Source organism: Labrus mixtus, chromosome 17 (assembly GCF_963584025.1).
Source record: "Labrus mixtus chromosome 17, fLabMix1.1, whole genome shotgun sequence".
Lineage (NCBI taxonomy): Eukaryota > Metazoa > Chordata > Actinopteri > Labriformes > Labridae > Labrus > Labrus mixtus.
Genome location: NC_083628.1, coordinates 21,004,731 through 21,031,434, shown reverse-complemented (window position 1 = coordinate 21,031,434; position 26,704 = coordinate 21,004,731). Strand labels below are relative to the sequence as shown.

Below are 26,704 nucleotides of genomic sequence, written 5' to 3'. Positions count from 1 at the left end.
ACACCAAGAGCCGGGGGAAGAATTGGATGGATCCATTTTTTGGGGTTTTGTTTGCATGTCTAAACATGTAAAACTGTATGATTGTTTTCCAAACATGAACATTTCTTTATCCTAGTCCATGTAAACAGTATGTGCACACGGGCAGTGGTCAGGTTAAAGCATAATATTATATTTAAAAACTGTCTCTCTGTACATGTGTGATGAAGTGATTACATGTTTACACACGTGTGTTGGAGCTCTAATTTGAAACATGTTTGGAGGAAGTTTCTCGACATCTGAACTCACAGTAACGTGGCTCTCTTGAGACTCCAGCCCCTTCGTTGGACCGACCGTCGGTAATTACAGACCACCAGGCTGAGGAGGATGGCGCTCCCAGTCAGCGGGCCCAACCAAGAGGCCCTGTTTCTGGGGGAGGAAGTCACCTTACATGGACACTCCTCTGGATCTGTGGCCTGGAGCCCGGCTCCGTGGTTCACTGGAGCTGCTGACCTACAATAACCTCATTCTGGGACTGTGTTGACACTCAGGCTGAGATTAGTGTATGGATCCTAGTCGAGAAATATGCAAACTGGATAATAATGAAAGTAGAAGCAATAAATAAAGGAGTAGAAAGGAAAGGATGCGCAAAGGTGTGGGATAACAAACGCTTATACACAGGCAAGTGTGTGACCACCTACCTGTGTTAGATGGTGGTAGAAGGGGACAGTGTTGTATACAAATAAATCTTAATATGTTCAACCAGTTTTTGCTTTCTTTTGTCGGTCAGCCATTAAAAATATGTTGGTGTCAATGTTACTTTTGTCTGTCCAGAGGATCCCACAGGATAGGGGCAGCGCTCCGTCTCAGCGGTTGTTTTTCTCCATCCAACGCCCGCGTGCGCCTGACCCCACTGGTTCAGTTTCTGAAATGTAAGTGCAGTCATGAGCAGCTGGTTTCAAGTGTTCACAAGAACACAGAAAAGAATAAGGTGCAAACAACAGGTCATGTCGTTAATAGACTCTAAGGCCCGGAGCAGAGCGGCGTGGCGCTGCTGGCACCCGCCGGGAAAAGGACTGCGGTGTGTGCAGTGGAAACACGAGCACTGACTAGAGAGGGCTGCGGATGAAGCACAGATCCTGTGAAAATCGTCGATTACACCTGGCTCTAACTCGCACTTGACTCGAATTCGAATGCAAAGCAACAAGAAAAACAAGGCCTTACCATGGTTTCTAAGGGCGTTCAAATCTGAACTGTTACAACAATATATACCCCACACACAGTCCATTGAACTGTACTAAAGTTAGATATTTTTCCCTCCAAACTTGCTTCTCAATCCTGGCAGCAGAAAAGGTTAACATACTGTGCAAGCACACCAAATACAAACAAAAAAGTCAACTTTTCCTCTCTGGTTTGAAACTGAGAGAACCAACAGCATGAGGTGAAAGGGTGAGAGACAAACGCAAGAGCAGTTTAAAAAAAGACAAGAAACCATGAAGAGAAAGAACAGACGGTGCCTGTCTACTTTGACCACATGTTCCATGTTTTGCCCTGCACACATTATGACATAGGGTCCTTTAACTGGAATGAGCTCCGTGTTTTCACCTTAGTCTACTCGAGTGGGCGGTTCAGATCCTCGGTGTCGTCAGACTCAGTGGGAAGAGTTTCCTCCCTGAAATACTACAGCGAAATAATATTTTCTTATAGATGTCACTTAATGTTTTTACTTGTTATTTTTAAAGCTTCGTATTATTTTTTAATGTCATCATCATGTGACTAAATGCACCACAGTCTGCTGCTTAAATGAGTTTCTCATAAGTCTATATTTAACTCCAGAAGTCATTTACTGGACGAAGGTGTGGACAAGGAATAATCTTCACATGGCTCTGTGTCTGTTGTTCCAATTATTTACACACTCAAGAAATTAGGACCTATTTGGACCTACATGATCATGCCCATCACACCATCATAAATATGCTACCTTGGCATGTGTTTGAGCTGTTGGCAGTAATATTATTTGGGCTTTCACACTTGCACAAAAGCAGAATGTGTGAATGCAAACAGACACATTTTTCACTTTTTACCCGGACATGAAAACCCCCTCCCCGGATCCATTCAGGAGGAATTTTGTGGAAGTCTGCCCGAAATGTTCAACATTTTCTGGAGTTTGTCTGCATGTGGAAACAGCCTTAAGCTTTCTATCCGGTTGTTTCCACAAGTTGAAATGTTACATATTTATACATTGTATATATTTTATTCTTATTGCTGGGATTTCATCAGATTTTAGTTTTATTTGTTGTGCATCGAGGCCAGCGTTTGTTAATGGTACATCAGGATGAGAAGCTGCAATGATGTAGCAGTGTGTTGGACTGAAATTCATTTACATTTACACTCTGATAACTTATTAAAGAAGATTATTTCATGTCAAAGTGCAGTGTGAAACGTTCCTCTTCAGCAGAGGTCTGCAGGGGCTGACACGAGCGGATTAAAGAGAGAGAGAGACACACAGAGGGACGGGCAGCTAAATATACACACTTTAATATGAGGTCTGGACCTGCGAGCCTTCAAAGGAGGGTTTGGGTGGATGCCACGTACATCTGCCTGCTACTACTACTACTACTACTACTACTGAGTGGCTACGACTACTGTAGCATGTGTGTGGCATTGTGGCTTTACATTTAACATCCTGCAGGAGCAGTATATGTTCAAATGTTTTACAGCTGAGATTCTGGTCTGTTTTTGAAGGAAGGCCTTTTGTTGTCCTTAACTTTTTGTTTTTTCATGACACATCTTATACTACAGCTTCCACCACTTTCAAAAGCCCTTGTGATTCATTGTTTTGTGACATGTGACTCTATTAAGATGGATGGAGAAGCGGCTGCCTGTAAGTGAAGCCAAAATACTTAGAGCTCCCCCTGCTGCCTGGCTACAGTATGTGTCATAAACCCTGCCTCCTCCAAGTAAGCAGGTGGGACATAGGTCAAACTAAAGGTGCACAGATAGATCTGCTGATTTTCAGCCTGTTCAGCCAATTCTGTGCCGATCTCAGACCCACACACACACACACACACACACACACACACACACACACACACCGTTTCATGCCACACGCACAGCAACACAAACAAAAAGTTAACATGTCGGCAAGCGATATGCCCATCAGCAGAGGAGGGTTTGACATTCTGGAGGAGAAAAAAGACCCGACACTGGTCAGTGGTTTGTACACTCTGCAGTGTTTGAGGCTGTAATGTTAGCTGGGTTTATTACAAGTAGTTGTTAGGCCGGCATTGACGATGTTAGTATCCTTAAACTGAATCATTTTCTTGGGAAAAGACTCAAAACATCAGATTATATTAGAAATGAATTTTTATTTTTGTTTTATTTGGTATTTTGAAGCATAGAAAAGACTGTTGTGTTTTGACCACGTTTAATGAAAAAAGTGGTTTCATGTCAGGTTGACGAATTCTGCAAATAAGGCAGATTAGAAGTGATGAAAACAAGTTAGTGAGATCAACAGTTCTTGTCATTCTTTGTCTTCTCATCATACTCATCTGTTCATTTACAATAATGTAACTTATTTTCTGCTTTATGCATTGTAGAATTACCAGAGATGGTCTAACTGCTGAACCCTACATATTGTTCAGTCCCGCTGTAATCGTGTTTACAGAACAAACTCACCGTGTAAAAGTTTCATTAGAGGAAACACCGTCTTTTCTTGGTGCATTTTATGAGGTTTTTCCTTTTTATTTGATGCTATACTGGCTCCACGGCCACTATTTTAATCACTGATGGCTCCCTAGCTGACTTTTGTTCCATTTCCTGACAAGTTTAAGCACAGCTTGTTAAAGTGCGGTCTGAAGAGCCTGAGAAGATCCAAGAGGGAGAAGAAATATTGAGTGTGATGAAAGAAGGGAAGCAGACATGAAGAGGAGAGATGGATGAAACTCATTTAACACTTTTAAGGTGTTGTGCAACTTCAGGATGTTGCCATGTCATAATAAAATGCATTGACAATTTCATCTTCGATTTGGAGTGACCTGCAATTTACAAAAATTGCAAATAATTTATCTCTGCCTAGAGAGTATTTAGGTAAATATTCAGATATATATTTTTTAAACGAGGGGTCTTTAGCCATGGGACTTTGACTTTGTTTTGCAGTAAATGTGAAAACCAGTATGCTGGTTTGCTCATAATGCTTACATAACGAACCATATTAAGACAGATTCAGTTTGTACCTTGTTGAAACCTGTGGGACTGTTTGTGAAAAAATAATAAAAATTTAATTTATACAGCACCTTTAAAAATAAAGTTACAAAGTGCTTTACAAAGTAGATTAAAATCAAACAACAAATAATCCAACAAAGTATTAGACTGATAAAAAGACATTTGAAATAAGACAAGAAACCGGTGACCAATCAGAGGACAAGCGTCCAGAAATCCCCCCATCCCAAACATGAAAAGGCAAAACAGCCAGGAGAGTCTGCAGAGAGATGTTAGCAGCAGGACAGTGAAGGCAGAGCGAGAGCGAGACGCCAGTTTAGACTAAAGCTCACCCCCATCGGGTTAGGCTGCATGCTCTACCTTCTTAATTCTCTGAGACTCAAAACAAAGTCCTAATTCATCATTCAGATCACTAAAAACCTGTTAAAGAAGAACATGAAGATGCAGTTAAGACTGAACTCAACAGATTAAAATTGAGTTTTAAGAAGAGATTTAAAATAGGACACTGAGTCTGTCTGCTTGACATCTCCAGTCAGGGAGTACCACAGCTTTGGAGCCTAAACTGCAAAGGCTTAAACACCTTTTGTGACCGGCTGAGACTCTTAATATTTTGGAGACTCTAAAAACAGTATTTGAATGTTAGAGTTTGCTAATCAGGGCTGGACACGTAGCACAGCTGAGGCTTCAGATATTTACTCATAAACAAAGTACTGCAAACTGAAATGTTGACCTGATGATGGCATGAGATCACCTGTTCTCCCTCTGATATTTTCTATAGAGTAGAAAAGTACACTAAGGCAAACCACCCAATGGTTGTTGATGTGTGTCAGATGTAGTTGTTGTACCAACTGGCAGTGACATCAGTCTTGCCAGCCTACGCCATTAAAACATTGATGTTTTTGAAAATGATGTTTTCCATAGAACACATTTCCACTGAGTTTTTTTGTCTCTGTTGTTGTTTTCAGTTATTTCATATTTAAATATTTCCTGTAACAATTGTAAAGCTTTTGTTTTCATATGTACACGTTTGCACTTCTTACTTTAGATCTGGAAAAGGGAACTGTAAATGAAATTAAAGAAAGGTGAATTTGACAGTTTACCTTTTGATTTTTGATTTTTGATTTTTGATTTTTGACTTTTGATTTCAGTTATTAATCCCTGAGGGAAATTCTGGTTTACACTCTGTTATTTTACACACATATCCTTCCAACTTGTGTGTGTGATACGCTTGAGAGAGAAGTTGAGGTTGTGGATTTTCTGCACTTGTGTTTGATAACCACAAGGTGGGGCTGTTGTCTCCTTCTGTATTGAATTGGAAATCCTCTTTGTATTGACACTGTGCTGGTTTATCCACCAGAGGGCAGCACCCTCCTCTTCAGGCAAAGCTCCTACACACACAGTCACCTGCTCAAACAAACATGAAGGCAGAACTGATATCGTCTTTTCAGGATGTGTTATTATGATCAACAGGAAGGTGGTTGTGTAAAGATATACAGTTCATGTCATGTTGTCATCAGGGGGAAAAAAAAAACATGTAGGACTCAAAACACAGAATTTCTATCAGTCTGTAAATTGCTTAAAGGGTCTTAATTTCTTAATGGAAAGTTTTTTTTCAGCTCAGGTGAATTTTCTTCTTCTTCTCCTTAAGTCTTAAACAGAGAGTGTGTGTGTGTGTGTGTGTGTGGGGGGGGGGGGGGGGGGTACCTTAAAGAAAAGCATTGCACAATAGTGTGTATGTGAGGGATCAGATCCCAGCAGGAGGAAATGAAATCTATTAAAGGGTTTAAAAAATGTGATTATATAACCGACTAACAACTGAAGCTCAACAGAGAAACAAAAAGTAAAAACATACATTATTAAAACAAGACTTGACTTTAAAGGTTAAGATTTATAGATCTGAACTAGAGACCTGTTTGGGCTTTCAAATGATAACATGACAGACTTTACTATCAGTTTAAAAAGAGACAGAAAAGTCAGCACACAAATGTCCTTTAAGTTTCCTTTATTCTGTAAGAACAGCAAAACAACAACGGATGTGTTTCAGCTCGAGGTCTTCATGAACTTAAAGGTGCTGACTTTTCTGTCTCTTTCTAGTCTTATTGTGGTCGTGGACCTGAAACTGTGTTTATTGTCGAGTGTGCTCCATCAGTTTACTCACACCTAAGCACATAAAAAACAAAATCTAAAAAACAAAATCAAATATTTTGTGAGGTTTAGTGGAGCCAGCCAACCAAGCAAAATTAAGAGGAGGTTGGACTTGAACTTTGTGAACCGCAATGGCTGAGTTGAAACTTAGGGCCTGTGCACAATTTTCTTGGGAGGGTACTAAATTGAAATGTTAAAAAATAACCCAGAGCAGTCATCAAAGATACTGTAGGACTGGATCTGGGTATAAAAAGTGAACTGATTTGGATTCTGGTTCTGTGATCTTTTACATGATGTAACCCTATCTCCACAAAATGTACTTAATATACCAAAGGTGTTCCCAAAAGAAGTTTGGAGAAAATTTAACTGTTGTTTATGGTTCACACAGCTTGGTTTCCTGCAAAATGCATGTTTTCTTAGAACTGTTAAGGCAAGAAAAAATGGTTTGCTCTGTCTCGTACTTCAGGTCATCACTGATTATACTGATTAAACTACCTGCCTAACTCCAAAACAACTAAGAAACATAGGTGGTAGAGACTTGTCTGTTAATGCAATGGATCATTTAGAAGCCAACGAGAGAGACATTTCCCCAAAGAGATGATTGAGACCATAAACAAGTGACATATGTTTCATGGTCAGCTGTTATTGGTCCAGACACACCATTGTGTTGTCCAATGGCAGGCAGACGTCTGTTAACTCGAGTGACTCTAAAATACTCTCCTCTCTTCCTTCTCCACCTGGTATTCACTGCTCAACAAGAACGATGTCGGTGGTGTAGCAGAGATTACATGTATGAGCAGCTTTTTGCTATCAGCTCTGTTGGGTGATAAAGTGTCAGTGTTGCGGGGCGTAGACTTGTGTAGAGGTTAAAATCCTCCAAGTGGGCAGCACAGGCTCGAAAACCGACCTATGGCTCCTCTCCAGCATGTTATTCATTCTCTCGCCAATATTTCCTACTCTGTCCTCTGCCCTATCAAAATAAAGGCCCAAAAATAAAAAATAAAAATGTCAGCGTTGTGTCTAGAGCTTTTTTTTCTCTGTCGCTCCAAACTGCGCAAAAAAAGTTATGAGAGATTGGAAGTTTAACAAACATGAACATCTTTCCATAAACCAGTGATAAATAATCTGTATGCTACAGTTTCCCAGAATGATGATCCTTTAAATATGGAAAACAAACGTACAATGTGGAAAAGGAACAACTCTAAATAATGCTTTCCATAATAAAGAGTCACATCTTAGTTTTATTACAATTGGTCGAGGCATCCATTAAAAGTGAATCATGGTCAAGTTTCCAGGTATTCAAATTGTTGAGGAAAATATACTGACAATGTTTCTTAGAACGTACATGAAAAATGTCATGCTGACGATTGGTGCTTGTTTTTTTTTTTTTTTACAACAAAACTCTCTGAGAAAAAAGTGACAAATGTCTTGATCGTTAATTGGATAGGAAGAAGTGACTGATCAAAACTGACTGAGAGTTTGCTTCTGCTTGTAGACATTACTGTCCAGATGTTAAAATGTTTTGAATATGCTTAAAGCACCATTAACCAGGTCCATTCACTTCCATTGTATTCAGGTGGAAGCAGAAGTTGTAGGTGCAGCAGTCTCAAACTAAAAACAAAACTTTATGAATGACTCGATACAAAAAGAGGCACAGCAAGATTGAAAACCAGGGGAGTTGGTATCAACTGATCCTGTCATGTCGTGTGCACGGCAATGCATTAAACGTAATACCAAGACTGCGGGGAAAAAAACAATTGAAGAAAAAGAAAGTTAGTGAACCAGAAGGAGAAAGAGAGAGCTGAAAGAAGGGAGCGTCAGCCACACAACAGAAAGGAAGAGATGAGTCAGGGAACCAGAGACAAAGACTCTCTGAGTGAGAGTCGACTCAGATCGCTGGTGTGGTTCAGCATGTTTCCTGTCAGTGATAATAATAGCTTTGTGTGTTCCTCTCTGCGAGAAGCGTGGGAGGAGGAGCGGGGATGTGACACATGGGACGGCCGCTTGTTACTGTCACTACAGGGGAAACTGCAACATCCCCTTTAACACAAACAAAAAAAAAAGTGTAAAAGCTCTGACGTGCATGTGGACACGTTTGTATTTTTGAAGTTCTTTAGAATCCCAGAGTGCCGTCTTTTTTCCCACAATGCAACATAAGTTAATATAAGGGCAAATGGAAAATAGTTTCAGGGTCAAATTAACAACAGTTCAAATATTGTTGAGACTTAATTATTAAAATGCACCATTTTAGACATTTTGAAAATGCACTCTGAAGAAGAAGAGGAGCTTTACATTCATTGGCAGAAGAGGCAGTTGGTGGTTAAGCTTATTTGGTTGGCCAGTCATGGTTAAAGGATAAAGGTTTCACCACAAGACACAAGATTCAAATGGAATGAACTCGACGTATACGTAGAGATAACAAACCTACATCCACCTAAAACCTACAACAACCTCTGTCATGGTGTAGACATCACCATGTTAGCAACATGTCAATCTCAAGACACTCTAAAGCAAACCCTTCTTCATTCATTATTTACTAAAAGTGTTACAAAATGCACATCGCTGCACCGAAGCAGACTTGAGACTACAGTCTGGGATGATAAACTGATAGGTCAATGAAATCAAGTTAGCAATAGGATCATCTTTTCATTGACTGCTACACAACTAGACTTCTTAGTGCAGCCAGTCGGATCATCCATTACAATGAATTACTTAGAATTCAAGTCACACTATTGGCTGAGTAAGGGCCTGTGGCTCAGTTGGTAGAGTCATCACTTCTCAACCAGAAGGTCGAGGGTTTGATCCCCAGCTGAGCAACATGTCAATGTGTCCTTGGGCAAGACACTTAACCCCACATTGCTCCTGCTGCTTCAGTGGCGGTGTATGAATGGATTACTCTCTGATGTATGTCGCTTTGGATAAAAGCATCTGCTAAGTGAATTGTAACAATTGTAACTGTCCGCTAATAGTTTTTGAAGTGCCTATTTTCAGAAGAAATCCAAAGCAGGGGAGCGTTTTCCTTGTCAGCATCCTAACTGCATTGTTGCCGTTGCAAGGAAACAATTCCTTTCAATTGTTTTACATTTTACTTTTAAAATATTCTTTAATAAAATCAAATATAAAGCATACAGAGCAATTTGAATCAGACTTAACAGTAATGGCCAAGGGAAGCAGGAGTGCAGCGAGACAACATTTGTAAACTAGCAACCATAAGTCCCAGTAAGACAGATCTCTGAAACAGTCTTTTATCTTAACCAGCTGTAAAACACTTGATGCCTCAATTTGCTCACTTATGCCACAGTGTCAAGTTGTTTGACGTGGTCAAGGGCTTATGGGAAATTATGTTGCAAAGTCAGCTAAAAATGATTTTCTTTAACTTTCAAGCCATGGGTCTAATGCTGATTGTTGTCCCATATGAGCAGCTGTTGAATTTTAGGTTGCATGCATGATTTTACATGCTCCTCTATGAAGCAATGAATATATTGAAGCAACACATAGAAAACTCAGTGAAGGCTTCAGTGGCTTCTAATTCTTGCATTCATTCTTCAAACACAGGAAGTCAAGAGTTCTGTGATTATTTTGGTGTTACAACCACGCACATACATATCCGTCTCTCTCCCCCCCCACCCACAGAAATGGCCCTCAGATCACTTAATCAGCACTAAATATACCTTTAGAATTTGAATACCACATGTGAAACTGGTATAGACGTCATCACTTACAGTTGAGAAAATTTTTTAACAATGGCCAGTCACACCGAAGTTGTTTTTTGTAAACAGGCCATCAATTTTTCCATCACTGTCAGTTCTCTGAAAGTTAATGTTGGCGGTCAATCTGAAAGAAAAATAATGCAAAATAGATTCAATTTTCCATTTAATCATCACTTCATATTGTCTTTTTTTTTAACTTAAAGCACAGGCTTTCTTCCACAGGAGAGAGAGGTCTCTACTCTCACAATATTTGGGTTGAATCTAAAAAACTTAATAACAGCATCTAGGGAGCCTAAACTATGTTGTGAAGTAGTGTTAAAAAAAAAAATGAGACAGGTTTCTATAGTGTGATCACAAATCTTTGAATCTTGCAAGGACTCTGGTAGCTAAAGTTTAGATTTGTTAATCTTTTGTAGAAAAGTAAAAATACAACTATCATCTATCAATTCAGCAAGTTATTGAAGAATATGTGAGGATTGTAATGTCTCGGATAAAATAAGTTTGATCCTAACTCTACAAGCTCAAACAAAAAGGCAGATTTGCAAATGTGCCAAAAATGTAAATATCTTTCTAATATCTAAATATAAAAAGGCGTTGCATATGCAATCTTGGAACCCTTCGACAATCGTCGTCTATTCTCCAATATACATATATACCTCTGGGAATGTTCGTAAATTTGTCCATAATTCCAGAGGTTAGCGTTAAATGACTTCTTGGCCAGACTCCCCTTTGAGTGGCGTTTACGTCTGCACAGCTTGCTGATACGTATAGGTCGATAGAGCTCGGACTATAAATGCACTACAAACCACTTCACATGCTTAAAATCACTTGACCAGCTGTGTACATACTGGGAGTCTTTTTTTTTTAAATTACAGCTGTAATACCCTTTTTTTAAAGAGAGAGAGTGTAAGTACTGATCCATGTGGAACTCCAGGATACAGAATAGAAATAAAGACAACTGAAGTTTATTTGAATACATAGGGGAATTTATTGTAATTTTTTTGGCCAGTATGTGCAATGAATTGACATGCACTGTACAGTTTGAATTTGATATCTAAAAATGTATGCACCTCAGTCATTCAGAGCTTTTGAAATCTGATTGATTTGGGAATATTCCCTCACATTTAATGATAATCCTAGTTTGAACTGCTTGATTGATTGAATACACAGATTTCTTTTGTTTTAAAAGCAATCTTAAAAAACAGACTTGCCTACATGTAACCGAGGTTAGGATTGTCTATGTAGATGCAAAAAAAAAACATACAGTTGAAAAGTCAAGCCAATATTAGAGTCAGTGGAAATGTAGCTTTCTCACAGTTTTACGGATGCTGTCTTTAATTGCTATTTTTGCCATGTTGCAGTGTTTGACTTAAAAACAGAAGCCGATGTTCAAGTTTTTCGTCAAAGGGAATGAAAATAAACCTAAAAGTCTGTCACCTGCAGCCCACTTATGGTGGAAGAGGAAATTCAACATATTGTGATACAATGGTTTCTGTGATATCAGTACAGGATCATGCTCAACACTTTGTGTTCCCATCATTTGTTAAACAAAGAGAAAACTGTCAAGTTTATTTTAGAGTCCATCCTCCTACCTACAATACCTCTGCATACCACCCACCTCCCCACATAACCTTCACATTCTGGTACATGTCCCCAATCTCCCCCAGTCCCTTTGTCAGAAGAAAACAGCAATATGCAAATGAATCATGGTATGGTTACTCCCACATACAGACATTTCAGAATACATTTCTTTCAAGCAGTGTGATAATTGCATGTTGTTTTGCCCAACCAAGGAAACCTTCATCAGGCATGCGAGCATCAAAAACGGTGCCCCCAAAAGTCCCCAACAGGAAGTAGGTGGTAGACATTGACCTCATTCCCATGCCAGTTGATCTGAAATGTAAAGTTATAAGAAACCAAGCCAGTGAGTGAGAGGAGATTAACGGAATACAGAGCTTTGTTTATAGCACTTGAGGTGACAGATTCTCTTGGTTTGTGTATTTGTGTATTTGTTAGGATTAGCTATTATTATTATTATTCCTGATTTGAGACTATGATGGAGTAGACAAACTCTCCTTATCTGTTTATAAGCACTACAGTCAATGCTTTGGACTCCAGTGAGGACATTAGTAATGTCTTTCAAAGCAGATATAGTAGGAATACCAAAAGTGTTGTTAATAACTAAGGCTCTTGTCTATTCAAGGTTCCCAATAAGCCCGGTCTTTTCAATTCGTTTTTTGTATTATTTAGAAGATTTGAAAGAAGGGAAAGTACCAAAGCTAGACATGTACATTTCATATGTAAGACCTGTAGAGCTAAGGAGTAATTTGTGTTCAAAATGCCATTTTTTAAGTCTCAGAAGGACAGTAGGTTGCTGTTTTTGTCAACAAAAGTTGCACTATTCTCCTTTTTAGTACGCGTGACTCTACTAAATTCCCCTCAGTTTAAGCAACCTGAGTTAAGACTGTTAATAAAATGTGCATTCCTTCATATTTACATTTATTCATCATCATACAAGAGCCACATTAAGGAAGTTGAAAGGCATTATAAATGTGAATACCAATGACAGCGTAACAGAGCTTGGACTTCAGGCATCATTCCTTTCATTATTTGCAAAGTCCTGCAAAAGGCCAACTCTTGTTCTTTTTGTTGAAGCAAACAGAGAAGACAGAAAGCTTTTTGCTAAGCTGACAAACATTTATATTAACCAGGGATGGCTGGTATAAATGGGCTAGCTGGAAAAGCCCTCCCTTTCTTATAGAAGAAGACAAAAAATAATTATCTTAAAATAACTGATCTCAGATTGTACTTAAATTTGGTGGAACGTAGAGCAGCAACCGAACCTAATAGTTACAAGAAAACACTCAATTTATCTAGAAGGGCTTATTTTTTACATTCCAGGCCTGAAGCATCCTCTTCCATTCACTTCTGTGGTGTAAGTGAGTGACAAGTGTCATGGTAAACCCCTTAGTCGTGATCATTTGGGCTAAATTCATTTAGCCTACAGGCCTCCGACTTTTGCCCACTGACATAACTGTAACACTTCAGACTGTAGAGATGAAACTAATTTAGCATCTTCTAACTTAAAAATGTATTCATTTTACATTTTTTTTTAAATTAAATAAAGTTAAAATAACTGTGGTGGCAATGCTAATTCTCTTTGCCCGTGGATGGCAAATTACTTTCAGTTTTAGCATCAGCTGTGAGAAAGTCTGCCTGCCAGAGAATAAACGAATAAACCTAAAACCATCCAGCAAAATAGTAGGTATAGACTGCATAATAGGAAATTCAGAGTGAGGGCAAAAGCGGCCACAAGTGAGCTCTTTTCCATTCCAGTTGAGGCTCATTGCCACAGCAGTAAAAGCTTTGCATTTAAGATGGGGGAACTAAAAAAAGACTGAGAGTCTTGTGGGTTTCAGCCCGAACTCTGAGGCAGTGAGACTCATACAGACTGGGAGATATTACTGCAGAGCTGAGGGAATTGTAATGACTGGTTGTAACTGCATGTGCTGTGTCTGCTTTTGTTGGACATTTTGGTTCTGTTGTGTGGATTTGATGCTAATTGTGGACTTTAGATTAAATGGGTCAATGCTACATTTAAGGATTATCAATAGTGCCGTATCATTCGTCCCATAAAGAGAGCGCAGAGCCCCGCCTTAAAACACAGGTCACAACATCATCAGGATTGTGAGATTTTGAATACTGATTCTGCCATTTTGCTGTCCTCCTTTTATTGCTCACACATTTCTGAGCAGCTGTGGTCACCACGCTGTATGGGCGTGTCTTTGGTTTCTCTCTGGCTCTCTGTTAAAGTGTTCAGCTTCAGAAGGGGCAGGAGTTTAAACCCAGCAAGTTTGCATCTTCCAAGCAAAGGTATTTAAATATCTCATTTCAGCTTCAATGCAGTAAGGTTAGGCAGTTTGCACGTGTGTGTGTCAGTGCTCTAAAGGTAAATGTGGGTTTTCCAACACTGTGTTCTGAATCAAAGTACGCTGGTACATTTATGCAAATGGAGATGTTTATGTTTAAATCTCAGCAACAAGATGGAGCGTGTTATTACACATGAATTGTTTATCTTTTGGCAAAGTGTTCCAAGCTTTTCCAAAAACCAGCACAAATGCCAGACGCCTCAGACGCCTCAGGCAGACGAGCTGTGGTAGAGAAGAGCCCAGCTTCATTCACTGTGGCTCCCATACAGTCACACACATAGACAGTGTGATTACTCCCTTTGGAGACAAGCTGCAATTAAAATCATTTCCCGATCTAATGACTAAGGTTCTGTTTGTAAAATGATGAAAATGATACCCACACATGCTATACAAGAGTACTCTCTTTCATGCACACAAACTGTTGACTATACATGTAATGAAATAAGAGAGATGATAATCAGCTGGATGTTTTGTTGGTGGAGTTTTGTGACCTCCAGTAGTACTGTGAGGCTGTTGTGTCTCTTGAGAGTGCTAAAGTATGCGTGTCCACCCATGCAAATAAAACTGTCATTCAGAATGATCCGTTTGCTGCTTCGATGCTTCAAACAACATCATGTTAAATTCTATATTGACTCAAAAACGGTTAGTTCAGGGCCTGGAAGTGGTGCTGCAGCTAGTACTGTTGCCCTACAGCAAGAAGGTCCCTGGTTCGATTCCAGGGGCCTTTCTTTGTGGAGATTGCATGTCCTCCCTGTGCATGCCTTGTTTTCCTCCCGGTCCTTTGGCGTCCTCCCAAAGTCCAAAGACATGCTCGTTTGGTTCATTGATGACTCTATGGGTGTGCATGTGAGTGTGAATGACTGTCTCCATGTCACCCATCTAGAGCTCAACTGTGTGGTTTCAAGAGTAAAAATCCAGTTCATTTCCTCCCAAGCGGATTTGCCATGATCATCCAAGGTAGACTAACCACGAGGTACCTGAGTGTGAAACGCTTCGTTATGCTCCTAAAGAAGAAAACAAGTTTGAATCATATCAACCTCATTTCAAGAGAAAAAATAAATAAATTCACAATCTCGGGGGAAAATAACCACACTACTCATGTCACACCTGCACCTGTGATTCGTGAAGCCAGCTGTTACCATGGAAACATTTACCACCCCCACACACGACCTCCAGCTGTCAGTTGCTACCACAGAAGTTCCCAGAAGTTCAACACACTGTACATTCACAAACTACAATATATTACAACATTATTATTATCAATATTAACACTACAATAAAGACAAATGAAAAGACGGTCTGAGCGTTCAAAACTATCCAATGCTGGTTCTCGTTGGACTCGCAATGGATTGTGGGATGAGTAGTTCCTTCACTCTCTAGTTCCTTCCTCCGTTTTCCAATTATTATTTTTTATGTACGCCCAGCCTCCACCATCGTACTGTGTCGTCCCCTAAACCACCGCTTTCCTCGTTCATGCACGGCCTGCTCCGACCTCCACCTCAGCAACAAGGACGTGTGGACAACAGGAACACGAGGATTACAAAGGAGAAATCCTTCCTGCATTTATCCCAAATGCTCTTCTGTAAAGCGTCTCGAGATAGCACTTGTTATGAATTGGCGCTAAACAAATAATGATTGACTGATTGATTAATTTTGAAGTCACGATTATACGGGTAGCTGGTTGGATTGGTTCCAGGATATAAAAAATATTCATATGAGAATTTTCAGAAATGTCAATGGAGGATTTGAATTGGTAAATTTACTTGCGGAACCACAGCCGCTGAAAAAGTGGTCGGTCGCTGCTGAGCACTATAACTAACTGTTGACAGGTGTACTCAGCCTCTCGCCCAGTGACAGCAGGGATTGGCTTCAGCCCCTGAGACCCTGAACCAGATAACATGTATAGACGTCAGATGGATTTTTATGACCTCATTCCCTCCCCCGTGGTGCTACTTTAGAGATAATTTTACATTTTCAAACCTACCACTAATAAGGACCTATAACAGCATGCTCACTCTTTCCTAAACTTGTAACGTTGGATGTATAAACTCTACCTGTGAGGTTTTAGATGATTGTTTTCTTTAGTAACAATGACAGTGTTTGTGTTCACCACTCCGGCTCAGTTTAGTTTTATAGTAAAGTTAAGGTTAGCTAGTGTGTGGGTCTTTTTTTATGACATAATTGCTGACCAGATGTTGAAGGAGTGGTGGAGTGGTTTCTTTACTAAGAAGGGGAAGTTAGTCATGATATGTTGTCTGCACTCATACAACCAGTAAAATTTCATACATGCACAAATTAGTTTCTTAATCAACTACCAGAATCTAAAAGACGCTAATGTAAGACAGAAACATAAACCACTTAATGTAGCTCTGGAGTCCTGTTAAGTAGAGCCATGTGTCACGTTAGCTCAGTGGTTTATATGTCTGCCTGTCTGTGTTGGTTTGGGCGCTGAAGCCAGTTTCTGGTGTGGTTGAAGGGAGGGTGTCATGACACTTCATACAGTAGCTCTTGAATCGCCAGGCCAGGAAGTGAAGTGAGCTGAAGCAGAGCTCTGCGAGGCACGAACCACTGATGACACAGACGCGGACAGAGGAGCTACACAACTGACACAGCACTCCATGGGTGAGTCAAATTCAAACTTTTAACAAGAGCTGTCTTTTCTTTTCTGTTCTGAAGGATTGATACCCGGCTGCTGGAAGTGTTAAAGCAGAACGGACAGTTGTAAAAAGTGCGAGTGCAGCTCTCTATAGATTTGCTAATTAAACTTCTAAACTTGTTCTGCTTTATGGACTGTTGTTCTGTTTGTGTTGGTTTAGATGCAACAATTTATAGAGGAAGAGAGAAAGGCTTTTCAATGGAGAGTGGGGATTATCAAGGATATAATGCTTATTACTCCCGATGCAAATTATACCAATGGGATTTATTTATTGATCTACAAATGTCTGTTGACCCGATCAATTTTTCAGCCTTGTTACAACCCTTCCAAAGTTTTCCATAGGACTTCAGTATGTTGTTGCTGCATGTAACAGGAGATGCTATGACGCTCAAAATTCTTAAACATTGATATCAGACACAAGAACACAAAAGTAGACTCCTAACTTACGACTGTCAAATTTGCATACTGAAGTAAAAAGTAAGATTTTCTCAGCCGTCGCTGGCTAGCTTAACATTGTTAGCCAACTTGAAAAGGAGGACCCTTCTATTGGGTCAGAACATTTATGCTTTTTTATATTGCTATGCTATGCTAATTGAAAATCTTAAAGTGAATGGTCAGTTGCAGGTCAGAATTTAAAAAGTCAGACCACAGCTGTTGATTATCGCTGAAGAAACATAGTCTGACTGCACGTTGTGAAACAGTCAGGAGATTATTGTATATTAAAGGTTCAACATGATAATGGCAGATGGCTGTTAAATATGAGTCTGGTATACTGCTCAAGGTTTCTGCCTGGGTTCAAGTCCGACCTGTGGCTTCTTTCCCAACTCTCTCTCCACGATCTCCTCCTCTATCCACTGACCAAGAAGTCAAAAAGCCCAAAAATACATTTTAAGAATAAATTAATTGGGAAAAGTCAACACAGGTAAACATATGTTAATCCATACACATGAGCTCTCCCCACATCATGTAAATCAGCTTACAGCAACATGCAAACTGTGAACACTGTACAAAAGAAAGGTGCTGTCTATACTGTTCACATATCATTCTAGTCAATGTGTTGGGCTTTAAACCTGTTACTGTTTAGGATATGTATTATATACAAAATACCCTGATCAATCTTTAAAAGTGATCTCCCAGCAGTGCAGCTGTGGTTCAGTGGTACACTTGGTCGTCTCTCTTTACTGGAAGGTCCGGGGTTTGATTCCCCAGCTCCTGCAGCCTCATGTCCGATGTGTCCTTGGGCAACACACTTAACCCCAATCTGCTCCCGCTGCTTCATCTTTGTTTTTTATACACATGACATCTGATATCAGTTATTGATAAAGACTCACTGCAACAGGAACCAGCAGTCCTCTCTAATATGAATATAGCGTGTCAAACCACTTTCATTGTGTTCTCTGCTGTGCATTTCCGTAAAGCTGCAGCTGTTCTGATCCTCTTCATTGACTCATACTGTGCATAGTTTGGATTCATTGATACCTGGCAAATTTATTCTCCACTCATTTTTTTCCAACTTGATGGACCAGCAGACACATATATCTCTGTAACCAGCCTTAATGTCTCATCTAATATCTTGAGCATGTATCTGTATAAAGTCGTTACTGGAGTATGACCTGAAACATGGCTCAAACAGAAGGTACTTTGGACTAGCTTTTTCTTTAGCATTCAATGATCAAACTTTAGTCCCCTTAAACTACATCTCACATTTGAAACGCCCTGTGCAGCAAACTGTGTAAGTGGTCTTTCAGGGTCATTTCCCAGGTGCTCTCTCTAGACTTGTGTGGCACATTGCTTTGCTATTTTTTCAGATTTCAAGTTATTCTAGTATTCCTCCAGTCACTGCAGGCTTTTTCCTGATGGGAGTTTTGTATAAATGTATTTTTGTGTATTTGTAGTGATTCCCATTACACTTAATTGGAGCAGCTTCTGGTGTGCAGACTTAAGTCTTTCTCTGTCTTTGGATGTTTTTTGTCCAGCACCCAGTTCTCAGTGTTTTTGGATGTGCATGCTGTTTGATGTTTTTCATAATTTCCCAGGTGCTACATCTTCTAGGTTTACATTGCTACCAGACACACCCCATCACTTGCAGGAGGCTGTTTGGCATGTTTTTTTTAAATCAGTGGGTCTCAACTCGCGGGTCAGGACACAAAACTAGCTGACCCTTTTTTAGTGGGCAGCCACATGGCCAAATGTCCGATGTGTCCAAGTTGCTCCCACTGCTTTTTCAGCAGTGTATGAATGTGATTAGTTCATAGATCTAACATAATTAGGCCTCAAAGAATTCACAGAAAGTCTGGAGTGGACTAAATGTCTACTTGAAATGAAGTTATGTTCCAATAAAAAGCTTAATCCCACCGACAAAATGCAAAGATCTTATAACCTTTGTGCTACTTTTCTATCTTAATCACAAAATTCATTCATTCAAGTCTGCATGCTCAAGAAATTACTTTTCTAATTTGAATGCTACATGGATCCAACATAAATTCATGAACACAGTGTTTTATTTGTTACAGAAGACAGGACTGTGCTGATAGAATATCTTAAAGCTCACATGGCAGCAGCAGCATGAGAATCTGCTCGAGTTGGTTTTAAACTCTTAACTTCAGTCTTCCTGCTTTTAGCACCTCAGAGTTTTAGCTGCTGCAGACTGTGGTTTGATATCTCATGACCAAGATAAGAACCTCATACTGCTGTGTTGTTTATTTAAACTTTGTCACCGTTCACAAAACTGCAGTATAAATCGTGTATTTATTTAAAATATAAAGACCATAAATATGCTGCATTTACATCTAATGAGAACTTCTTGCAAAAAGTTGCAAAAATTTGGGGTGGCCAATCAGATTTTAAGGGGGGCCCACCTCTTGCCACCCGTTCTAGACACTCCCTTGGGGGCGTAAGATAGAAAACTACAGAGCCCCTAAAGTCCCCAAAAGTATTTTTTGTATTTTATTTTGTGGGTACAAATAAACATGGTGGAGACAAAACAACGGCATTTTCCCTTCGACGTGTACCAGATAGAATTATAAAGCATTACAAAATAGTAAAGCAAGTGTATGCCTCTAGACTCTACTGTAAATTCAGTGTATGAGAAGATTACTGTGGACCCACATGTTTATCAGCTCGGCCATGTGAGCTCAATGTTATCGTGTTCACACACAAAGTAAAATATAGTCTTCTTGAGTTCACATTTTCTGTGTGCTTATATAAATGCACAAAAATAAAAAGCACCATATATTTCTCAGTGTGCAGGATCAGTGATGGGCCAAACATCACCGCAGTCCTGTCATCTCAATAAAAGCACGTACCACAATGAAACCCAAATGCTACTCAGATGTGACACTGACCCAACATGAGCAATACCAGGAAACCAAACTGAAGCAGCTCAGTGGATCTCAACATCAATTCTTTGATTATTTACACCGCTGCTTTTCTTACTGTGACATGTCAAAATGGCTGCGTCCAAAACCACATACAACGCACTGCATACTTCATATTCAAAATGTACTTCATACCTCATACTAATCCTACCGTTAGTATGCCGTTAGCAACTTACTAAACTACAAGAGGTGTGACTTCTAAATGTTTAAATGCTAAACGTTTAGAAAAACACTAAATGTTTATGAAAAATGAGGTGGTTTTTTAAACGTGGTAACGTGCGAATGTCACTGCACAAAGCACTCCGCAACATCGGTGCATAAAAAAGAGGGATGTATGGACAGGGGACCTTATCGCTCCCTCTCTCTTTCTCTCTCTCTCTCCCTCACTCTCTCTCTCTCTCTCTCTGCTGATGGGATTCTACACTCTTATCTGCACTGCAACGGGAGACGTGAGGTCCTCGCGCTCGTCAGCACTTCGTTGTGCGCTCTCTCTCCCGCTGTCTTGTGCATGCAGCAGTTTTATGAATTAATGAAAAACAGGCTAGAAATATAGGCTACTAGGGCGGCCCGCCCAGGTATCGTCTATGTGTGGGAACAAACAACAATATATAAATGTTATTACTAATACAGCTCTACATACTCATAGTCATCTTAAACCATTCAATCATTCAAAATGTGTTTCAGAATGTCTTCTTTTATGTCAAGCCACTATTGGCTGACTGGCGAGCTCTCTGATTGGCATTTACAAGTCTGACGGGTAACACCTTGATTGAGGTTCACCTTGATGCATTTCTGCATCATCAGGATGCAAAAACAACATCTGTTGACTGAAAGAACTGAGACACTTGCTTTTGATATTTATATTTTTGTTATTTGGCGACACAAATGTCATGAAGAAACATTTGGTAGATATAAGATGTAGGCCTATGTGAGAGTATTATGTCTGTTTGATGATAATTAAGGACACAGGACATTTTTAAAGCTGGCTGAAGTCACGCATTTGAAAAAAGTTTACCTGCAGCCTCACACAGGAACAGCTCAGTTTGTATTGTCAGCGGTGTAAACGAATGTGTGTGTGTGTGTGTGTGTGTGTGTGTGTGTGTGTGTGTGTGTGTGCTTGACCTATGTATAGTTACAGACTTACGGGACGGAAAGTCCCGCTGCCTCTTTCTCAGACTCTGTGTGTCCAAGTGTGTAAACCATGTGGGTTTTTATCCGGCAGCCAATCACTGGTTAGTCTCCAGGAAGCAGGAAGGAACACGCTTCTGCAGTTCGACCAATGAGAAGCCAGGGCTGGAGGACGAGGCCCCTTCAGGAAGAGACTGGTGAAGTATCAGGGGTTCAGACAACCACCAGACTTCCTAACCAACCAGGCTGATTGTTCTTTTCAACCCATCTCTCCAACTCTTGAATTTCTCTCAGTCTTTCTAACCATTAATAACTTGATTCTTTCACTCATCTGTCTTCATGCGCTGTTCATCCTAATCTGAACAAATCTTTAATCTGGAATCTGTGTCTCTATCGATCTAATCCTCAATCCATTCAAGCGTGCAACCGTCCTCCATCGCTCTTCACAGTTACATAAAGTATGGTGGTATTTCACTTGGTGCTGTCACCGTCATGTCAGCAGACATGTCCGCTCCGTCCATGAGGAAGAAGTCGTTTGCTCGGAGCACCAAGCCGAGCGTCAGGATGTGTATTCGGGAACAGAGGGATATCCTGTAAGTTCATTCTTTATCTTATCGTGAACTTGGCACTTTTTCTCGATTGTCTTTCCCTCTCTCGTGTTTTTATTTTGTGACTGAATTTAAAGGCGTTTTCCCAGATTACTTGACTGCAAGTCGCCCTTACTGTACCTGCCTTGATTTGGAGTCCTGTTCTAGAGCTGTTTGAGGGACTGATGGGAGATCTTTTATGGTTGTTTAAGTCGTTATCTGGTTTGCCTTCTGGTAACAGATATCTGGTAGTTAGTGGATATTTCTATCAACATTTGTAAAGCTGAACGTTTTCCTTATCTGTATTGGGCATTTTTTAGATTTGGAAATTTGTCTTTTCATTGTATGCGATCAATGACGCAACTGTAGGGTTTCCTATTGACTTCTTCTCTGTCTGTAGTCCAGTGTTAAGTTGCAGAATCTCCTTATTAAAGTTTTTCCTTCATCTGTATATTCCTCTTTACTTTTTTTTGCAGATGCTGTTTACCAAAAATTTGTATTTGAAAGACTATTGTTTTCTTGGTAGCATTGTGCATACTTCAAAAACAGCCATAAGGATACCATGAGACAACATGAACACACCAGTACGCTGTTTTTACAATCACATGAATTAAAGATCACCTATGAGGTAGAATTTAAAACAGACAAAATGATGTAAAGGGACAGAAATGTACGTCTGATTTAAGTTTTAAAATGTTCTCAGACTAAGCGTGTGCGTTGAATAACAGCGGTGAGTTTGTGTGTTATGGGGTTGATTTTGGGAACTTAATCTGAAACTCAAACTTTATCACACATCAAGCAATTCAACAAACAAAATGTTCAAGACGGAGAAATGAGAAATAGCTGAAACAGTCACTCTGTAACGTTTCCTTTGCTATTGAATCTTTAGTGGACGGTAGTTCAGTAGTAGATGGGAAAGAATAAATGAGTGACTTTTCAAAAATGTAACACTAATGATGTGTTGCCTTGGAAAATATATATATAATATATATATTATTCATTACTTTTTAACTATTTCTTTATGAACAAACAACACAGAACAAACAGTTGGTAATCTCTACATGCCATATTTCTATACTGATGGACGTACATGTCAGGTCATGTGATGGTGGTCCAAACAAAATCCATTTCCCCAGATTTAGTGAGACTATTTTCCATTCTTATCAAACACTGTCTTTCTAGTAGTGTTAGTTGTATTTACTTGTTATGGATACAGAAATGAATGAATCAGTCGTTTAACTCCACAGAATACAGAACAAGAACAGCAGTACACATTTTCTCATGACACATTTGAAATGGTTGCACTTTGACAGCTTTCACCGGATATGAAACTGTGCTTGAAATAAAAGTGAGCAATGTCCATTTCAAGCGACTTGACACCCACACTGCAGCAGTGACAGCGACACATACTCTATTATCTACACTAAATCTGCTCTATGCAGCCAAGTGAAGACACACTGTAAAAACAAACTAGTCCAGCATCGTGAAGAGTAGTCCAGTGTGTATTTAAGATGATTTTTGTTCCATTGGTCATTCATTTGGAGAATGGATGACGCAGTTTGGTGGCTCTCAGCGTGCATGATAAAGGAAATTACCGTAGCAATAGTATCCACTGTATGTCAAACACCAAAAGGGGAAGGTGAAAAAGCATTAAGCGGAGCTGCCATGAGGTCGTTACACTGTGTTTGACCTGTGTACAGACGCTGAATGTGATGTAAGAACATTCAGCGTCTGTACAGGAGATCACGTCCTAAGTTTCCGTGAGCAAAATTGTATTGGGACTATTTTTTATTCTTTCTGCCCAGCTTCATCCAAACTGACATGTTGTATTTAGCACCCAAAGAAGAGAAGACTTCAGCAAGACTGCAGCTGTATTTTAAATTCAGGTTTTTCACATGTATCTGCAGGTTGTGTGGCTCCTGTTTTTGTGTGAAAGTACAGTAGTACCAACAGACACAGATGCAGTAAATGCTGATGATGACACATTAAAGTGTCCCCTGTGACTGACATGAATCAAGATCATCACCTCTTAGATATATTTATTTTACTGGTGTAGCTTGTTGAGGTGGAGCTAGTTTGAGCCACACCATTTTGGTGTGTTTGTCCAAACCCTATAGGGAGAAATAGTGAGCTAACAATGAGGCTAACAAGTTTTAGAAAAGGGTGAAAGAGCAATTATCTTTAACTTGAACGAGTAACAAAGACGTTATTTATTTAGGATTAAAAATGGTAAATACTTATTTAAACTGCCTCAAATTGAAACTTAAGTAAAGTAGCATGTGTGTATTTCCTTTATGCAAGAGAAGCTTGACTCTCAATAACAGAGTGTAAAAAAAAAAATACACGATTGAATTGCAGCAGGGTAACCAAGACAAAACGATGTGTCTGCTGTAGAAAAATCCCGCTGTGGGGAGCTTTACCTACCACAAGAAGCAAACACTTTGGGAAGACATCTGTGACTGAGACCACCCAAAGAACTAACATGTAAAATTACATTTAACCACCGAACGTTTAACTGACAGAATGCATCAAGACGGAATCACTGTGTGCCAAAGACACAAATACTGTAGGTCTCTACCTCTAGTGACACTTTATGAATGTTCAGTTATTTCCTCCAGATGTTGGATACTTAACCTTAAACTAGAACATCTAAACAAGGCCTCACAATCAACATCTGTTCTGTGGTGACTTCTCAGAGAGGCAGGGTCTTGCTCATGTGTATATTAGAGATGGATTCATTGGGGTTTGTATGTTATGGATAAACATGGATGAATTGGGAGGGGGGGATATGTTATTCTTTGCAAAATAATTTTACAAAAGCTTTGAGTGCTTTTCTGTTAGACCCCTGTCTTCAGGTTCAAACTTCTGTAACCAACAGCTGTATTCTGTTTGAGTTGCTCTTTGTTTGTAATCTGTCTGAAATCAATGTGACACTGTTAAAGTTTATCCATCCATCCATTATCTTGACTGCTTTTCCCGTCGGGGGTCGCGGGCCAATCCCAGCTGTCATTGGGTGAGAGGCGGGGTACACCCTGGACTATAAGGCAGTCAATCACAGGACTGACATTCTACAATTCATTTAGCAGACGCTTTTATCCAAAGCGACGTACATCAGAGTAAGTACAACACCAGCAAGGATCTAGAAAAACAATGTCAGTAAGAGCAAACGATCAGACATATAGAGACAGACAACCAGCCACACTCACATTCATATCTACCAACAAGCATTGTGTTCATATACTTTTGGGGTCTTTTGCATTCATTTCTGGACCTACACAAAATAGTCCATAGTTTAAAATCAGTAGAGGGGATATCACATGCTGAAATAAGGAATAAATCATAAATAAAAGTAAGTAATGCTTTGTTTGCTTTAATATTAAACCCCTAGGATCTGTTGCAACCAATTTCCTTCAGGTTGATAATTCGGCAACCAAAAGATGTTTGCATTTTTAATTGCTCTTTTCAGTAAACCTCAAGATAAAAAGCCCAAATTAAAGTCTTTTTAACGTTGTAAAATGTGGAAGAATCCAAGAGGTGTACATTTATGCAAAGAACTACAAATATAGTTTATTGTCCAATGGAGACTAAACTCTGTAATGCTGCTCCAGTCCTGTTTTGTGTCAGAGAAAAGAGTAGGCAACATTTACAGGAAACGTGTTCTCCCCCCTCACCCAATGTCGGGGGGAGGGGAGGGGAGGATGGCAGGTGGGCTTGAAGTCAGTGCAAAATCTCAACGCTATCTCTTCCTGCTTCTTCTTATCTCTCTACCTCTCTACCTCTCTATTTCACTTGATGTTATTTATATATGTTGATATCTTTGTGGCTTTCACTTGTGAGAGAGGGAACGCAGCTTTGGTTAATTTGTTCAGTCTTCATATTTAATTCTTTAAAGATCACATAAAAAGACCTGAGCAGAGTGTGAGTGTGTTGAGAGGAATCCTTTCTGTAGTCGTCTGAGCTGTGACATCGCTGCAGTTCCTTTAAAGTAGCATTACCATATTTGGACACAGGAAGTGATGATGTGAAGGAGAAGCCCTGTGTAAAGAAAGCAGACCTGCAGGTGTTTTTATTTCAGCTGTCTCTGAGTCCTGTGCTGCAGGTGTGTGTGTGTGTGTGTGTGTGTGTGTGTGTGTGTAAAGTCAAGTTAGGTTTCTATTTCTCTTCTCTTTTTGTTTATGGAGAAGGAACCAAAGAATACCACAAACTGTCGCCCACTTGTCTCTCTCAGACTTTTTTTTTTATATATGAAGAGAAATGGGAAACTCTGGGAGGAGAGAGTGGGGGGGATGACATGCAGCAAAGGGCCAAGGCCGGACTCGAACCCTCGGCCCCCTGCGACGAGGACTGCAGCCTCTGGGGGACTGCTACCCCAAACTTTGCAATGATACCAAAGAAAAAATACAAAAGATAACAGTAAAAAAAAAGGAGAACATCATAAATACAATCAAATGGCCTTATAACAGGGCATCAACACAAATAAAAACACGTCTTTTTAGCCAGACGTATAGTATCCATGAAATCATGACAACAAAAGAAGTCTCCTTGTGATGAAACCTGATGACTCCTGAATGCTTTATCTTCCTTGCAGCTAGTCCTCCTGCCCTTCCCTTGGGTGTGAAGCCGAGCTTTTCTCTCAGCACTGTCTGTGTTGGGCACATGAATCTCTGTTAATCATTCATCCGGACAAAAATAACAAAGTGGAGGTGTTAACACTCTAGGGTCCACATCTGAAACCAGCAACACTCAGTTTCTATTCATGAATTTACGCCCTACGTATTAAAGTCTAAAATGTGAAGCTGTGCTGGTAAAGGAACGTCTGAGGGGAACAGGAAGCAAGCTGTAGGCAAAAAACCTTAGCTCTGTATGACGGAGTCTGTTTCCTGAGCAGGACGGACATTTCTCTGTATTAGCTGCACCTGTCAATGTGGTCTGACCTTTCCATATGCGTAGGGTAGTTTGTGTTTTTGCTTGTCTT

At 39.8% G+C, this 26,704-nt stretch overlaps 1 protein-coding gene across 4 annotated transcripts in view; it reads left to right on the top strand.

Annotated features, from left to right (window-relative positions):
* The first annotated feature begins 16,457 nt into the window (after positions 1-16,457).
* Positions 16,458-26,704, top strand: part of sh3bp2 (SH3-domain binding protein 2) — a 23,752-nt gene continuing 13,505 nt past the window's right edge. The window contains exon 1 of one of the 4 annotated variants that reach the window (XM_061061049.1): positions 16,458-16,603. Coding sequence is in view for 1 of the 4 variants with exons in the window: in XM_061061046.1 (XP_060917029.1) it covers positions 21,635-21,735 (101 nt within the window). In the remaining 3 variants the exon portion in view is untranslated. Of the gene's footprint in view, positions 16,604-21,348; positions 21,736-26,416; positions 26,573-26,704 lie in introns of those variants that run through there. The other 3 variants (XM_061061046.1, XM_061061048.1, XM_061061047.1) reach the window with 3 other exon arrangements.